The following is a 12435-nucleotide window of genomic DNA, read 5'->3' on the forward strand; positions in this document are numbered from 1 at the left end:
CGTCAAACCACAGGAACTAACAGTGTACAGACAGAGACACAAACAACTTCATCAGGCTTCGGGGAAAGGCAGGAGAACTATGGCTTGTGATGAGGTGTGGAGGAGCAGTCCCTGCTAAGAGCTCTTGCTTCACCTCAATAAGAATCACGTGTCAACACTAATTAGCAGGCTTGAAATGTCATGGCAGGGGTGCAGAACAGTCACAAAATGTGTGACGGATTTCATGCCTTTACAGATCTCTTACAGCACAATCCTGTCTTGCGCTGGAACAGGCAGGCCAGGAGGCTTGCATTGTATCCAGCGCAAGATAGGGCTGCAAAGTGGCTCAGCCAAAGGTAAGGGGGAACTCTTCCCCTTACTCCCGGGTAAACCACTGCAGCCCCTATGGGTCTTCTTGGACTTATGCCTCCTCCTGAGGTGGCGCAAGTCTGAGAAGAACAGAATGGCTTGAAGCCACTCTGCACTGCTCAGGGAACAGGATTGGGATCCAGCATAACTGCTGGGTCCCAGCCCTGCCTCCCGCTCCCCACCCACTTGCCTCTGGAACTGCCCTCTGCCCGCCCTCCCCCAGAACGTCTCCCTCCCGCCTCCTCCCTTCTCACCCCAGAGCCTTGTTGACGCAGATGCTGGATTCAGCCTCTGCACGCCGGCCTAGCCAACTCACAAGGAGGCGCAAATATGCTTTATGGCACGCTTGTGACCCTCCTGAGCCAGCGCAAGGGACTTTTGCCAGCCCAATGGTACCTTAGGATTGTGCCCTTGGTCTGGTTGATGTATGCCATACACCCAGAGGCATAGCTAGGTCATTTGACACCCAGGGCCCATAAAATTTTGTCACCCCATAATAACTCAAAATGTGAATTAATACCACCCTTCCTCTAAGCAGCTCAGGGTGGTGTACATGGTTCCGCCTCTTATTTTGTCCTCACACAACCCTGTGAGGTAGGTGAGGCAGAGATAATAATAGTCATGACATGAAATGAATAGTAATAAGGGCCAGAAAATAAATGCAGTGAATATTTTCCCCACAAGCAATGGATGAAATTCTGCATAAAATGGTATATAACATGATGGTATTATTCCTAAAAGCCACAATTTCCAGAATTATGGTTACTAGGAAGATTGTGGGGGATCCAGGCTTGGAGGGGGGGGGGAGAGATTGTAGGGGATCCAGGCTTGTAGGGGGGAGAAAGGGAGATTGTGGGGGATCCAGGCTTGGAGGGGGAGAGAAAGGGAGATTGGGGGGATCCAGGCTTGGAGGTGGAGGAGTAAGCATAGCACTATCAGGACTCATCCAGCTTTGCAAGTCTAAAAACAAGTAAAAATTCACCTTACAGCTGAAACCTCTGTTTTATTCTTTGGGGGGCGAGGGGAGGCTGCCTGCTGGAGCATTTGTTTACCTCCACTTTCCTCAGACCAGGACCATGTAGCTAGCCTTGCACTCCCCTGTGCCCAAATTGACACAAATTGACACATGCTTGCCTACTACTTCCTTTCGCTTTCCACAGGGCTCAATACGTTCGTCTGCTGGGGGGAGGGACTTCCTTCTTGGGTGTTTTTTGGGAGCTGCTTTCATTGGATAGGAACCATTCTGGTGTCCTTGGATTCCTCTCAACCTGCCCTTTCTGAAGAACTAAGGCAAGTCCTCCTACTCGCAAGTATACGTGCAATATGGCTCGGTTTCACTTTCCATAGGGCTCCATGCATTTTTGGGTTTCCTGTTTTTTGGCCAAAACTTTTGATGGAAAGGAGATATTTCACTCTCGTTTTTTCATTGCATTCCACTGGAAATTCCACATCCAACGGTATATGGCATGATGGGGTTACTCTGAACCTTCCCAATGTTAGTGATGTTGGGGCATTTGTGGTGTCACCCCCCCCCAGGGTGGTACCCGGGACAAACCGCCGCCCAGTCCCCTGCTTGCTACGTTATTGCATACTCCTAAATGTCAATGGGTAATTCTCACAGCGAAGACAGGTGGAAAGCGAAGTGCCCCAAGGATCTGTTCATGAATGACCTGGAGACAGGGTTGAGCAGTGAGGTGGCAAAGTTTGCAGATGACACCAAACTTTTCCCAGTAGTGAAGACCAGATGAGATTGTGAAGAGCTCCAGAAGGATCTCTCCAAACTGGGATACTGGGCAGCAATTTGGCAAACGTGTTTCAATGTAAGTAAATGCAAAGTCATGCACATTGGGGCAAAAAATCAAATCTTCACATATAGGCTAATGGGTTCCGAGCTGTCTGTGACAGAACAGGAGAGGGATCTTGAGGTGCTTGTGGACAGCTCAATGAAAGTGTCAATCTAATGTGCAGTGGCGGTGAAGAGGGCTAATTTTATGCTTGGATCATTAGAAAAGGTATTGAGAATCAGACGGCTAATATTATAATGTCATTGTACAAATTGATGGTAAGGAGACACCTGGAGTATCGCATCTTGGTCGCCATCAAAAACGATGTAGTGGAAATGGAAAAGGTGCAAATAAGAACAACTAAAATGATTCCTGGACTGGGGCACCTGTCTTACTACATTTTGGGCTCTTCAGTCTGGGAAAAAAGGCACCTGAGGGGGGGATATGATTGGGACATACAAAATTATGCAGGGGATGGATAGAGTGAACAGAGGGAGGTTCTTTTCCCTCCCACATAACACCAGAACCAGGGAACATCTGCTAAAATTGAGTGTTGGGAGTTAGGACAGAGAAAGGAAAATATTTGTTTACTCAGCATGTAGCTAGTCTGTGGAACTCCTTGCCACAGGATGTGGTGATGGCATCTGGCCTAGATGCCTTTAAAAGGGGATTGGACAAATTTCTGGAGGAAAAGTCTAATACAGGTTACAAGCCATGATGTATTTGTGCAATCTCCTGACTTTAGAAGTGGGTTACCTTAGAATGCCAGATACGAGGGATGGCACCAGGATGTGGGTCTCTTTTGTCTTGTATGCTCCCTGGGGCACTTGGTGGGCCGCTGTGAGATACAAGAAGCTGGACTAGATGGGCCTGGCTTGATCCAGCAGGGCTGTTCGTGTTAGAACCAGCTGAAGCTTCTAGAGGGCTACATAACTCTTGCTGCCTCCCATCCAGAAGACACAGCTACACCCCATCTGTAATCAAGATGTTGTTGTCTAATTAATGAACTGGTGCAGAGCCAAGCTTGTTGCTACTCAGAGTATGGCACGGCCACATTGAGCACGGATAACATGTTCTTTTCTCAGAATGCTAATGAGCTACTTTTGTGCAATACAGAAAATGGACACAGCTAGGGCTAAGATGGCATCAGCCAGAGGCCTTCCTTACAATCCTAAACCTGATTATCACCTTTTTGAAACAAGAAGATCCAACCTTGTCGGGGTGTTGCTGTTTTCTGATTTCAGAAGAAGGTTGGAGGAAATGAGATCTGAAAAGGAAAGCAAGAAGAATGGAGAAGACAACCCTCCCACTGACATTGGCATGCACCTACTGACAGGGCAGCTAAACCTGTCTTTCTAGGTAAAGGGGTGGGATGGAGAGAACAGTAAGCCCAGCGGCCAGGCTTCCTGAGACACTGCAAGATGCTACCAGTAGGCACTGTAATCTTAACCAGATGCAGGCATGGACTTGATCTTGTTCTGTTTGCTTTTTCCCCAAGCCAAGCCTGTCTGCAAACTTCACAAATTGCCCCAGGCCTTGGGAGTTTGTGTGGCATGTTAGCAGTCATTGTATCCAATCTGGTCAAACAGTTTTCTTGTGCCCAGTCAGCTGAATTCAGCCTGTTTTTCAACTCCTCTCCCCCATTTCCCCATTTTGATTCATCCTTTTTTCTGTTTTTTTTTTTATTCTTTTCAAAAACTAGTGACATTTGACTCTTTGCTTGCCTGGTCCACATTCACTGGCTGTGACTTACGCCCCAGGACATTTGGACCTCCAGCCCCATCTGATATTACAAGATGGAATTGCCAAATGAGGAGACTCAGAATTCTTTTTGGGTGAGGACAGGACACATCAGATGGATGGCTGTTACTCTGCTCTCCTCCCAATGTTACCGTACAACATTGGCCAGGTGCTCCACCTGATTTGGGACCAAAGCATAAGAGGTTTTAAGTCTGAACACTTTTATTCAAAAAGGTTCCCTTGCGAGACAGGCACAGTATGGAGCAGAGCAAAAAGCCAGGGCTCTGTCTGCCAAAGACAGGGTGCTTTTTCCCATACAGGTTCCAGCCAATGCAATCTTTATTTAGCACCTGCTTCCTTATGACCACCAAACCTGCAGAAAGCAAGTGCTGGGAGAAGAGCCCATCTGGACCAGTTTCCAGATGCTCCCCTTCTGTGGTTTTCACCCTTTCAGTTAGTCCTTCTCCTCTGTGGTTTTCACTCCACCTCCCCAGGTGATACTTTCCTTATGACCTGCTTGTTAAGGTCCTAATGATTGTTTTCATGTCTGGGAGAAGTTTGTCATATGGTAAGCAGTTAGACTACCTCCTCCTTTTGCAAGGCTAGCATCAGAGTTAGCAGAAAAGAAAAGCACCGTTTCAACCAGTTAGCCCACTTCCTCCTGGGGGTTTCCACTCCTCCCCTGCACCAATACCAATACATTTTAGCATGAAATTAGCAAGACCAATTTGGCAAACTCTTGTTCATAAACATCAACAGCGAAACAGCTTCTCCATTACGGGGTCGATGTGAAGGACATATGGCCATTCATTTTCATACAATCCAGGCTAAAAAAGCAAAAATGACTGTTGCTAATCAGGAATAGGCAACTACCACTTCTGATGAAAACTTATTTTTGTTAGAGAGCTCGTAAGAAATGCATTATATATTTGAAACAGACCCTTGTGCTTTGAAAATCAAAAAATGGATGATAAGCTATGGAAAAGTTCCCATGGAAGCCATCCTGAGCATGATACCAGGTCACGGGCACGCCGTTGTCCTCTAAGCGTTTCTTGTACAAAAGTCCGTCGTCCCTGAGCATGTCATATTTGCAGGTCAAAAGGAAAGTCTCGGGCAGTTGTTGGATACCCTCATCATCGGCTATCAGTGGAGAAAACCTGGCCTCGAATGCTGGCTTGCACACTTCATACAGTTCTTCTGAAAACGGAGCAAACATTGGGGGCTCAGAGCCCTTGACCTTGAATTCGTCCGGAATGAGGTCAGCACTAATCCATTTGCTGTACTCCACCCTCAAGGCCTCAGGAACATGGGCACTCTTCATCGTTGCTTCCATATTGCTAACCTTCTTACCAGTAATCCTGAAACCAAACTGGATAACCAACTTTTTACTAATAACAGGGCTTGAGTGATATTGTTGATAGGAAGGCAAATTGAAAATCAATGCTTGGAGGAACGGGTAGATCAGGATCTGTGCTCGGAGCCTTGGGAGGTCCACTTGGGACACCAGTTCTTGGGCAATGACTGTAGAATATGTGCCACCAGTACTGTCCCCACCAACAATAATGTGATTGGGGTCCACTCCATAATCCTCGGCATGCTTCAGAAAGTGTATGGCAGCCATGAGACAGTCTCTTATCTGGATTGGATATGGATGCTCAGGAGCTAAACGAAACCTAAAGAGATGGCAAAAAGGACCAAATTAATCATTTCAATAATATTTTGATGACATTGGAAAACTCCCAGTGAATACTATCAGTGGAACGATGGACATGAAGGTTTGACCAAAGTTCTGGGGTGATGCAAAAATTACTCTGATCTCTTTTAGATCTGCTCTGCTCCCAGACAGCTCAGTCCTGCAATGGTGAGTTGGTTAGCATTACGATGACCCCTTCTAGGTGCACACACACCGACTCTGCATCAGAGAGTGAGGTTGCTATTTGGGGCAGGCAGCCTGGAACACCCCAAGCTTATTTATAAGCCAATTCTCAACAGCAGAACCACACAATCTTCTCTAACACAATGAAAGCATAGCCACTTACCCGACACACACAACCACCGAATCACTTTTGCTTGTAATGCTGCAACAGATCCGTTCATATGCTTCTGAAAAATAAGATTTTCCAAGGGGGATTATTGGACACGTTCTGTGACCATCAATGAAGAGACAAAACCTTCAGGGGATATTTCTTTCCTACAAATGTCATGCAGCCCAACAGAGGCATCATTAGGGGTTTGCATCACCCAGTACTACTCATTGTGTCACGCCCATGATGGACCTCCTCCCGTGCCAGACTATACAGAATAAATTACAATACTATACATACAGCTTAAATGCAGTGGCACCACTAGGGTTGGTGCAACATCCATTAACTCTATTTTAATTACAGGTTTTAAGTACAGGTCACCTAACAAATCAGCAGCCACCTTGATGGCACTTACACAACTGAATACTAGCGCTGATACATGGAAATGAGAGCTGAATGTTTTATTAGTTCCCTGCTACGTCATCATAACATTTCGTTGGATCTCAGAACAATCTGTCTCATTGGTCACTGAGTCAAAGAAATCCACTTTTTGTTACAGAAGGCAGTTGTGATGTTCTTTTCTGGTTGTTTGCCTGTACCTTTTGATAGAATTCAGATATTTCAGTGTGGTTTGTTGGATTGTATTCTGCATGGAGTTCCACATCCAATGATATATTTCATGATGGTATTATTCAAAAATACCAAGATTTCACAATTTTGGCCAGTAGTGGTGTCACATACCTGAGTGCAGGGGTCTCCAAACACCAGCCCGGGGGTCAGATGTGGCCCGTGAAGAGCCTCTATCAGGCCTGTGGCCAGCCTCTGATTCCCTGAAAGCCTCTGGCCCAGTTGACCAAGCACAACCAGAGTTGTGCTTGTGGGATGGGGAAATGGGGGTCTATTTAAGTGTGTGATTACACTCCTGGGCTGTGTTGGTGCTTGGAGAAATCCTTGGCATTTGAGCCCATTCATTCATTCATTCATTCATACATCTAAGTTCCATATCTAATGTATTTATTTAAATTTTATTATTTATTTATTTTTTTGGCCCTCGACAGGCATAATGGGGGCATTTTGGGATGGGGAGGGTGGAAGAGGGTAGGCCAATGGGCAGACTGGGCGTGGGAGGAGCGTGGGACCAGCCTGGGCAACTTAGACCAGATCCTAACCCCTCCCCCAGCCAGCCCAGCATTACTTTGAGCTGCTCTGGTTTATGTCAGTGATTTTGCTGGTGCAGATTCAAGTAGACCCTTGGGGTGGCTGACATGCAACACAGGGTAAGGGGATAAATAGTTCCTTACTCCAAGTTGTGCCACAGCCACCTCCACCCCTGTGTTGGATACTGCACAGGCCAGTTTTCTTGTCTGTTCTAGCACAGGTTAGGATTGGGCTGTTACTCATATTCTGGCGCAGGTAGGTTGGCAGAGGGGGCAGTTCAGGGGAGGAACAGGGCAGAGAGTGGTCCAGATAGGGGTGTTTCAGCATTAGGTGTGGGAGGCTCTCAGTTGCAGCCAGGGCCACCAATATCCTATCCCCTTCTTCCTGTCCCAAATCACCCCTGAGACTCCTTCAACTTATACCAGCTAAAGTGACGTCATCGGTCCAAGGAGAACCACTGAAGGCCAGGTGGCCTATTGGGAGGTAATATTTTTACTTAACTTTCCTCTGCCTTGTGGTGCACCCTCCCACCCGCGGCATCCAGTGCAGGGTCCATCAGTGACATTGCACACTCTGGGGTGGTGGGGGTAGGACTAGGCCTTAAAACTCATTGATCTTTTTGCAGATCCCATGAGTAAGAAGAAAGTTGTGGTTCTTTCATAGCTCTGCAGATATTTACATCTTCATTCCGAGTTGTGCTGGCAATTCTACAATGCTTCAAAAGAACTTTCTGCCATTTTCTCTGAACAGTGATATGTGCAGAACATGGGCTCAGTTGACTGCTGTAAATTGGCCTGAGGGGAGTGTGGCCTGTGCCTTTCATGAGCCAATAGGCAGTCAGTCTGAGTTTGTCTGAGCCACTCATTATAAAGTTTTGTTTGAGCCAATGGACTCACTGTTGAGGAAAGTGAACTGAATACCTTGTAACAAGCCCTTGAGAGTTGGAGGACCAAATGGAAAACTGCTGCAGGAGAGAAGGCTGCAGTACCAGTGGAGGAAAGGTAGAGGCTGCGGTGTGCAGAGCCGCTGAGGCTATAAAAGGGGCTGCACCAGCTCAAAGACCACCAGGGAAGAGCTGCGGAGAGGAGCTGAACCCTGGGCTCTGTGAAAGAGCTGCTGGAAGGAGCCCTGGGTGAGAGAGCCTCTTGCTGGAGCTGAGAACCAGGGGGGAACTTCCATCAAGCTTCCAGCCCTTGGCCTGCCTCAAGTCCTGCTGCCTCCTGCCTACCTAGTGCCTGCCTGCCTGCCTGAGGTCCTCTCTCAATTGGGGGAATTTGAAATAAGGTCTTTCCATTTGTTTGGTTCAGGTTCCATTCCTCCTAATAAAAAGCCTTAAACTTAGCTTGGTGTCAGTGGTCTCTTTCGATCCTGCATAACAACAGGAACCTAGTGAAACCCTGTAGCTGAGCTACATATGACACCTGCACAAATTCAACAATTTCCCTTTGAGCAAATTGTTACAGTAAAGATTTTGGGAACTGCCATGGTAAAGGACTGTCACTTGTTGAAATGCCACCTTACTCCCCAAAATGTCGGTCCCCTCAAACAAACTTAACGAAAACTCCCAAACAGACCAACTCCACTGTGAAGGTAGAGAAGTCCTCTCCTTCTGCCCACAACTGGTGTTTGGGGCCAGTACACCCTCACTGGAACATTGTAAAAAACCAGATCCTTGATGAGCAGGTTGGAGTTCCGGCATGATGTGATTCCATCAAACACCAGTCGAATTAGTGCAAACTCATGGCAGATGCCAAGTTTCTCCAGAAAACTATCCTAATTTCAGAGCGATATACAAAAAATAAAAAAAAAAATCAAGAAATGTAACATCCATGTTAATTTTTGATGTATTAAAACTCTTCGCAAGAAAATTCGGCCTCCTTGGCTTAGGTGATAAATACTGGGGAAGGGGATGGTCTCCCAAGCACCCAGGTCAGTTCTCACCCCTTTACCCTGACATGATAAACATAACAGCCCAATCCTAACTTGCGCTGGAACAGGCAGGCTAGTGGACCTGTGCTGTATCCAGTGCAGGTTTCAGGCAGCCAGAGGGTCAGCCAAGGACAATGATCTAGGGGGTACGGGAAGTTTCCCCTTACCACTGGGAGAGTCATTGCTGTCCCAGTGGGGCTACTCAGATCTGTGCCACTTCAGGATGTGGTACAAACCCGAGCAGCCCTGGACCGCCTTGGGCGGCCAGGGAAGGGGGTTAGGATCTGGCATAATTGCTGGATCCTGGCCCCACCTCCTGCTCCCCGCCTGCCCACCCTCTCCCACCCCAAAACACCTCCCTCCCACCTCCTCCCTGCCCTCCCCACACCTCCCCAACTACTGTGGCGGTCGAGCTTGGCTGATGCAAACTCATCATCCCTGGAGCTTGCGTCAGCGCAGGGAATAGCACAAAAGTGCTTGATGGTGCTTTTTAAGATTCAATCAGTGATGCCCACCATAGTCCTGGAAAAGACAGCATGCTGGGATAAACATTTGCAAGTCCCTTGCGCCAGCCCAGGGCACAGTTTGGATTGCGCCCTAAGCCTCCTTTGCACTTTTTAAAAATAATAATAATATAATAATAATAATATACAGTATTTATATACCGCCTTTCTTGGTCTTTATTCAAGACTTTATTCAAGGCGGTTTACACAGGCAGGCTTATTAAATCCACGCAGGGATTTTTACAAATTGAAAGAAGGTTCTCTCTTTCAAGAACCACCACATTCAAGCTGTTACACTCCAATCTGGTTTAACATTCTGGCCTCCATCCTCCCACGCTCCGAGCACATGGAACAGCTCAGCTGCAGCTTGCCAGCTGCTTCAAGGTCGCACGGTGCCGGTGGCCTCGAACTGGCGACCTTGTGGATGTTAATCTTCAGGCAAATGGAGGCTCTACCCTCTAGACCAGACCTCCTGCCCTTTTGCACTTTTTTAATGTGCACTTCTTATATTTAGCAGATGGAGAGCAAATTTTCACCCCAGCATGGTGTCTGTTCCAGGGCTATGGTGAGCATCTCTTACTATATCTTACAAAGTTTATATCCCGCTTTTCATTAAAAAAAAAAAATTTAAAATGACTTAAAATAGTTAAGATACATAAAATAAAATAGAAACTTTTGGCCGGTGCAAGGGACTTGTGCCGGCCGAACGGGGGGTTGGAATTGCGCCCTTATTCATTTGTTTTGCTTTGTAAAAAATTTTGTGAACTGGTTTTTGCTGAAATGTGGTATGTATATATTCTTTATTCTTTATAGAATAATTATAATTATAAATTATATATTCCTTCTTTGAACCCATCATTATGTCACAATGGAGGTAAGTTCAATGGTTTTAGATCCTGATGACTTCTTCTTTCAAGGAATATCTTGCCCTTTGATATTTCAGTCCCAGATTTTCCTTGGGATCCTACTGAGATTAGGACTGAGACAAGGGCAAAGGCTTTTGTTTACTTAGGCTGCAAATCTCACCACACTTTCCTGAGAGTAAGCCCCATTGAATAAAATAGGACTTACTTCTGAGTAGACCTGGTTAGGATTGTGCCCTCACTCATTCATACCCTGCCTTTCACTAAGCTGAACAGTCCCCATGGATCTTTGATCCACTGAGCTCAGTATTGCCAGACTAATGTGGAGATGCAGCTGGGGATTGAAACTGGAAATTTCCAATGTGCAAAGCAGGCACCCAGTAAAAAGCAAACAAACCCTGGCACCCACATTTGGTTTCCCACATGACTTCTCTGGGGTTTTCCACATGGTTTCTCTGGGGCATCCAGATCAGCCCCAACTTGCATTTAGGAAGGAGAGAAGACAGTAGCGAGACTATTGCAGGTTCCTCTCCTCCAGACATTGCAGGGCAAATTGAGGAAACACACATATATAAATATGACTTACCAAGGCAAAGAAGCAATCACGCAGTATATCTGCAATTTGTAGTAATAAACGTTGATTGAATCCGGGAGGCAAGTCTGTCCTGGTGATGGCATAATAAATGGTCCTTGGAAAGAGCATGGAAAGAATGAAGGTGAAGATACAGCGGGACAAAACCATCAGAACTTTATCAAATGCCATCTTGTTTCTCATCAGAACACTACTAGTTATATCTCTTGTAGCTCCGGAGACATCTGGAGAACTGCCCTGAGTAAATCTCTCTAGTACTCAGGGAGGCGACTGTAGAAAGACAAGCTCTGGCACTCAGGTGTCATATTGCATAGTGTACTCCTTAGATCAGGGGTGCTCACACTTTTTTGGCTCGAGAGCTACTTTGAAACCCAGCAAGGCCTGGAGATCTACCAGGGGGGAAGGAATATTTTAATATTCATTATACACACACACAATGTATATGTAATATTCTATCTATATCTATCTATCAAATCCCTTATATATAGTATATATTAAATATATGAATAAATATTAATATATATTTTTTATAAACACACATTATATATGTGTATATATATGTATGTATATGTGTATGTATGTATATATATTTATGTATGTACATGTGTGTGTATGTATGTATGTGTATGAGTCCCCTTTGGTGTGGGAGAAAGGCAGGATAAAAATCATAGATACTGCTGAGTCAGCAGTCAGTCCCATTACAGTCAATGGGGCTTACTCCCGGGTAAGTGTGGACAGAGCTGCAGCTGCGTGTCGGCGGGGCTCACTCCCAGGCAAGCCTGGCCGGTACTGCAACTGTCAAGCCCCGCTGCGGGTCTGCTCAGCAGCCAGTTCCCCTGCGGCCAGGGGCCACTCCCGTGAGCGTGGCGGGACCGCAGCCTTACTTGTAGGTGAGGCCGTCCCTGCAGTTGAGTATCTGCTGGGCGGTGGGGCCGTCATCGGGCACATAGCTGGTGCCGCCGCTGATCAAGTAATTGGCCATGCTGGGTGCCTGGGCGGACAGCGGCAGAGAGAGGGAGAGTGTGAGTGAGAGCAGAGTGCGCGCCAACCTCCCTCCGCTGTGTGGGTGCTCCCTCCCCTGCGCGCATACAGACAGGACTCCTACTGCCGGGCGGCGCGTGCACGCGCTGACGAGATCAGCCATACGCTCCAAAAGACACTCGAGCCTGGCGCATGATGAACCCCGCCCCCTTCTATGGCGCTCTCTCCAATCTAAAATAACCCAGAGTTGCACCCTGTGCATGTGCGGGTGTGACTCTAGCAATGAAGTCAGTAAGTGTAAAGTCATGCACATTGGGGCAAAAAATCAAAACTTTAGATATAGGCTGATGGGTTCTGAGCTGTCTGTGACAGATCAGGAGAGAGATCTTGGGGTGGTGGTGGACAGGTCGATGAAAGTGTCGACCCAATGTGCGGCGGCAGTGAAGAAGGCCAATTCTATGCTTGGGATCATTAGGAAGGGTATTGAGAACAAAACGGTTAGTATTATAATGC

At 46.8% G+C, this 12435-nt stretch overlaps 1 protein-coding gene across 1 annotated transcript; it reads right to left on the reverse strand.

The window, feature by feature from the left end:
• Positions 1-4770: 4770 nt before the first annotated feature.
• LOC136660332 (arylacetamide deacetylase-like 4) lies at positions 4771-11923 on the reverse strand. The gene is made up of 5 exons (XM_066637461.1): positions 11826-11923; positions 10936-11038; positions 8611-8827; positions 5912-5975; positions 4771-5545 (listed from the first exon to the last, which is right to left on the reverse strand). The coding sequence occupies exons 1-5, from the start codon at positions 11921-11923 to the stop codon at positions 4771-4773; spliced, it is 1257 nt and encodes a 418-aa protein (XP_066493558.1).
• Between the last annotated feature and the right edge of the window lie 512 nt (positions 11924-12435).

Source organism: Tiliqua scincoides, chromosome 9 (genome assembly GCF_035046505.1).
Source record: "Tiliqua scincoides isolate rTilSci1 chromosome 9, rTilSci1.hap2, whole genome shotgun sequence".
NCBI classification, from domain to species: Eukaryota; Metazoa; Chordata; class Lepidosauria; order Squamata; family Scincidae; genus Tiliqua; species Tiliqua scincoides.

Bases quoted from the DNA above. Each gene is read 5' to 3' on its own strand.
- LOC136660332 (XM_066637461.1), bottom strand. From the start codon at position 11,923: ATGGCCAATTACTTGATCAGCGGCGGCACCAGCTATGTGCCCGATGAC. The intron at 11,039-11,825 runs GTAAGGCTGCGG...GCTCTTTCCAAG, and splicing joins AGGGACGGCCTCACCTACAA to GACCATTTATTATGCCATCA. The intron at 5,546-5,911 runs GTAAGTGGCTAT...CCATCTCTTTAG, and splicing joins TCGGTGGTTGTGTGTGTCGG to GTTTCGTTTAGCTCCTGAGC.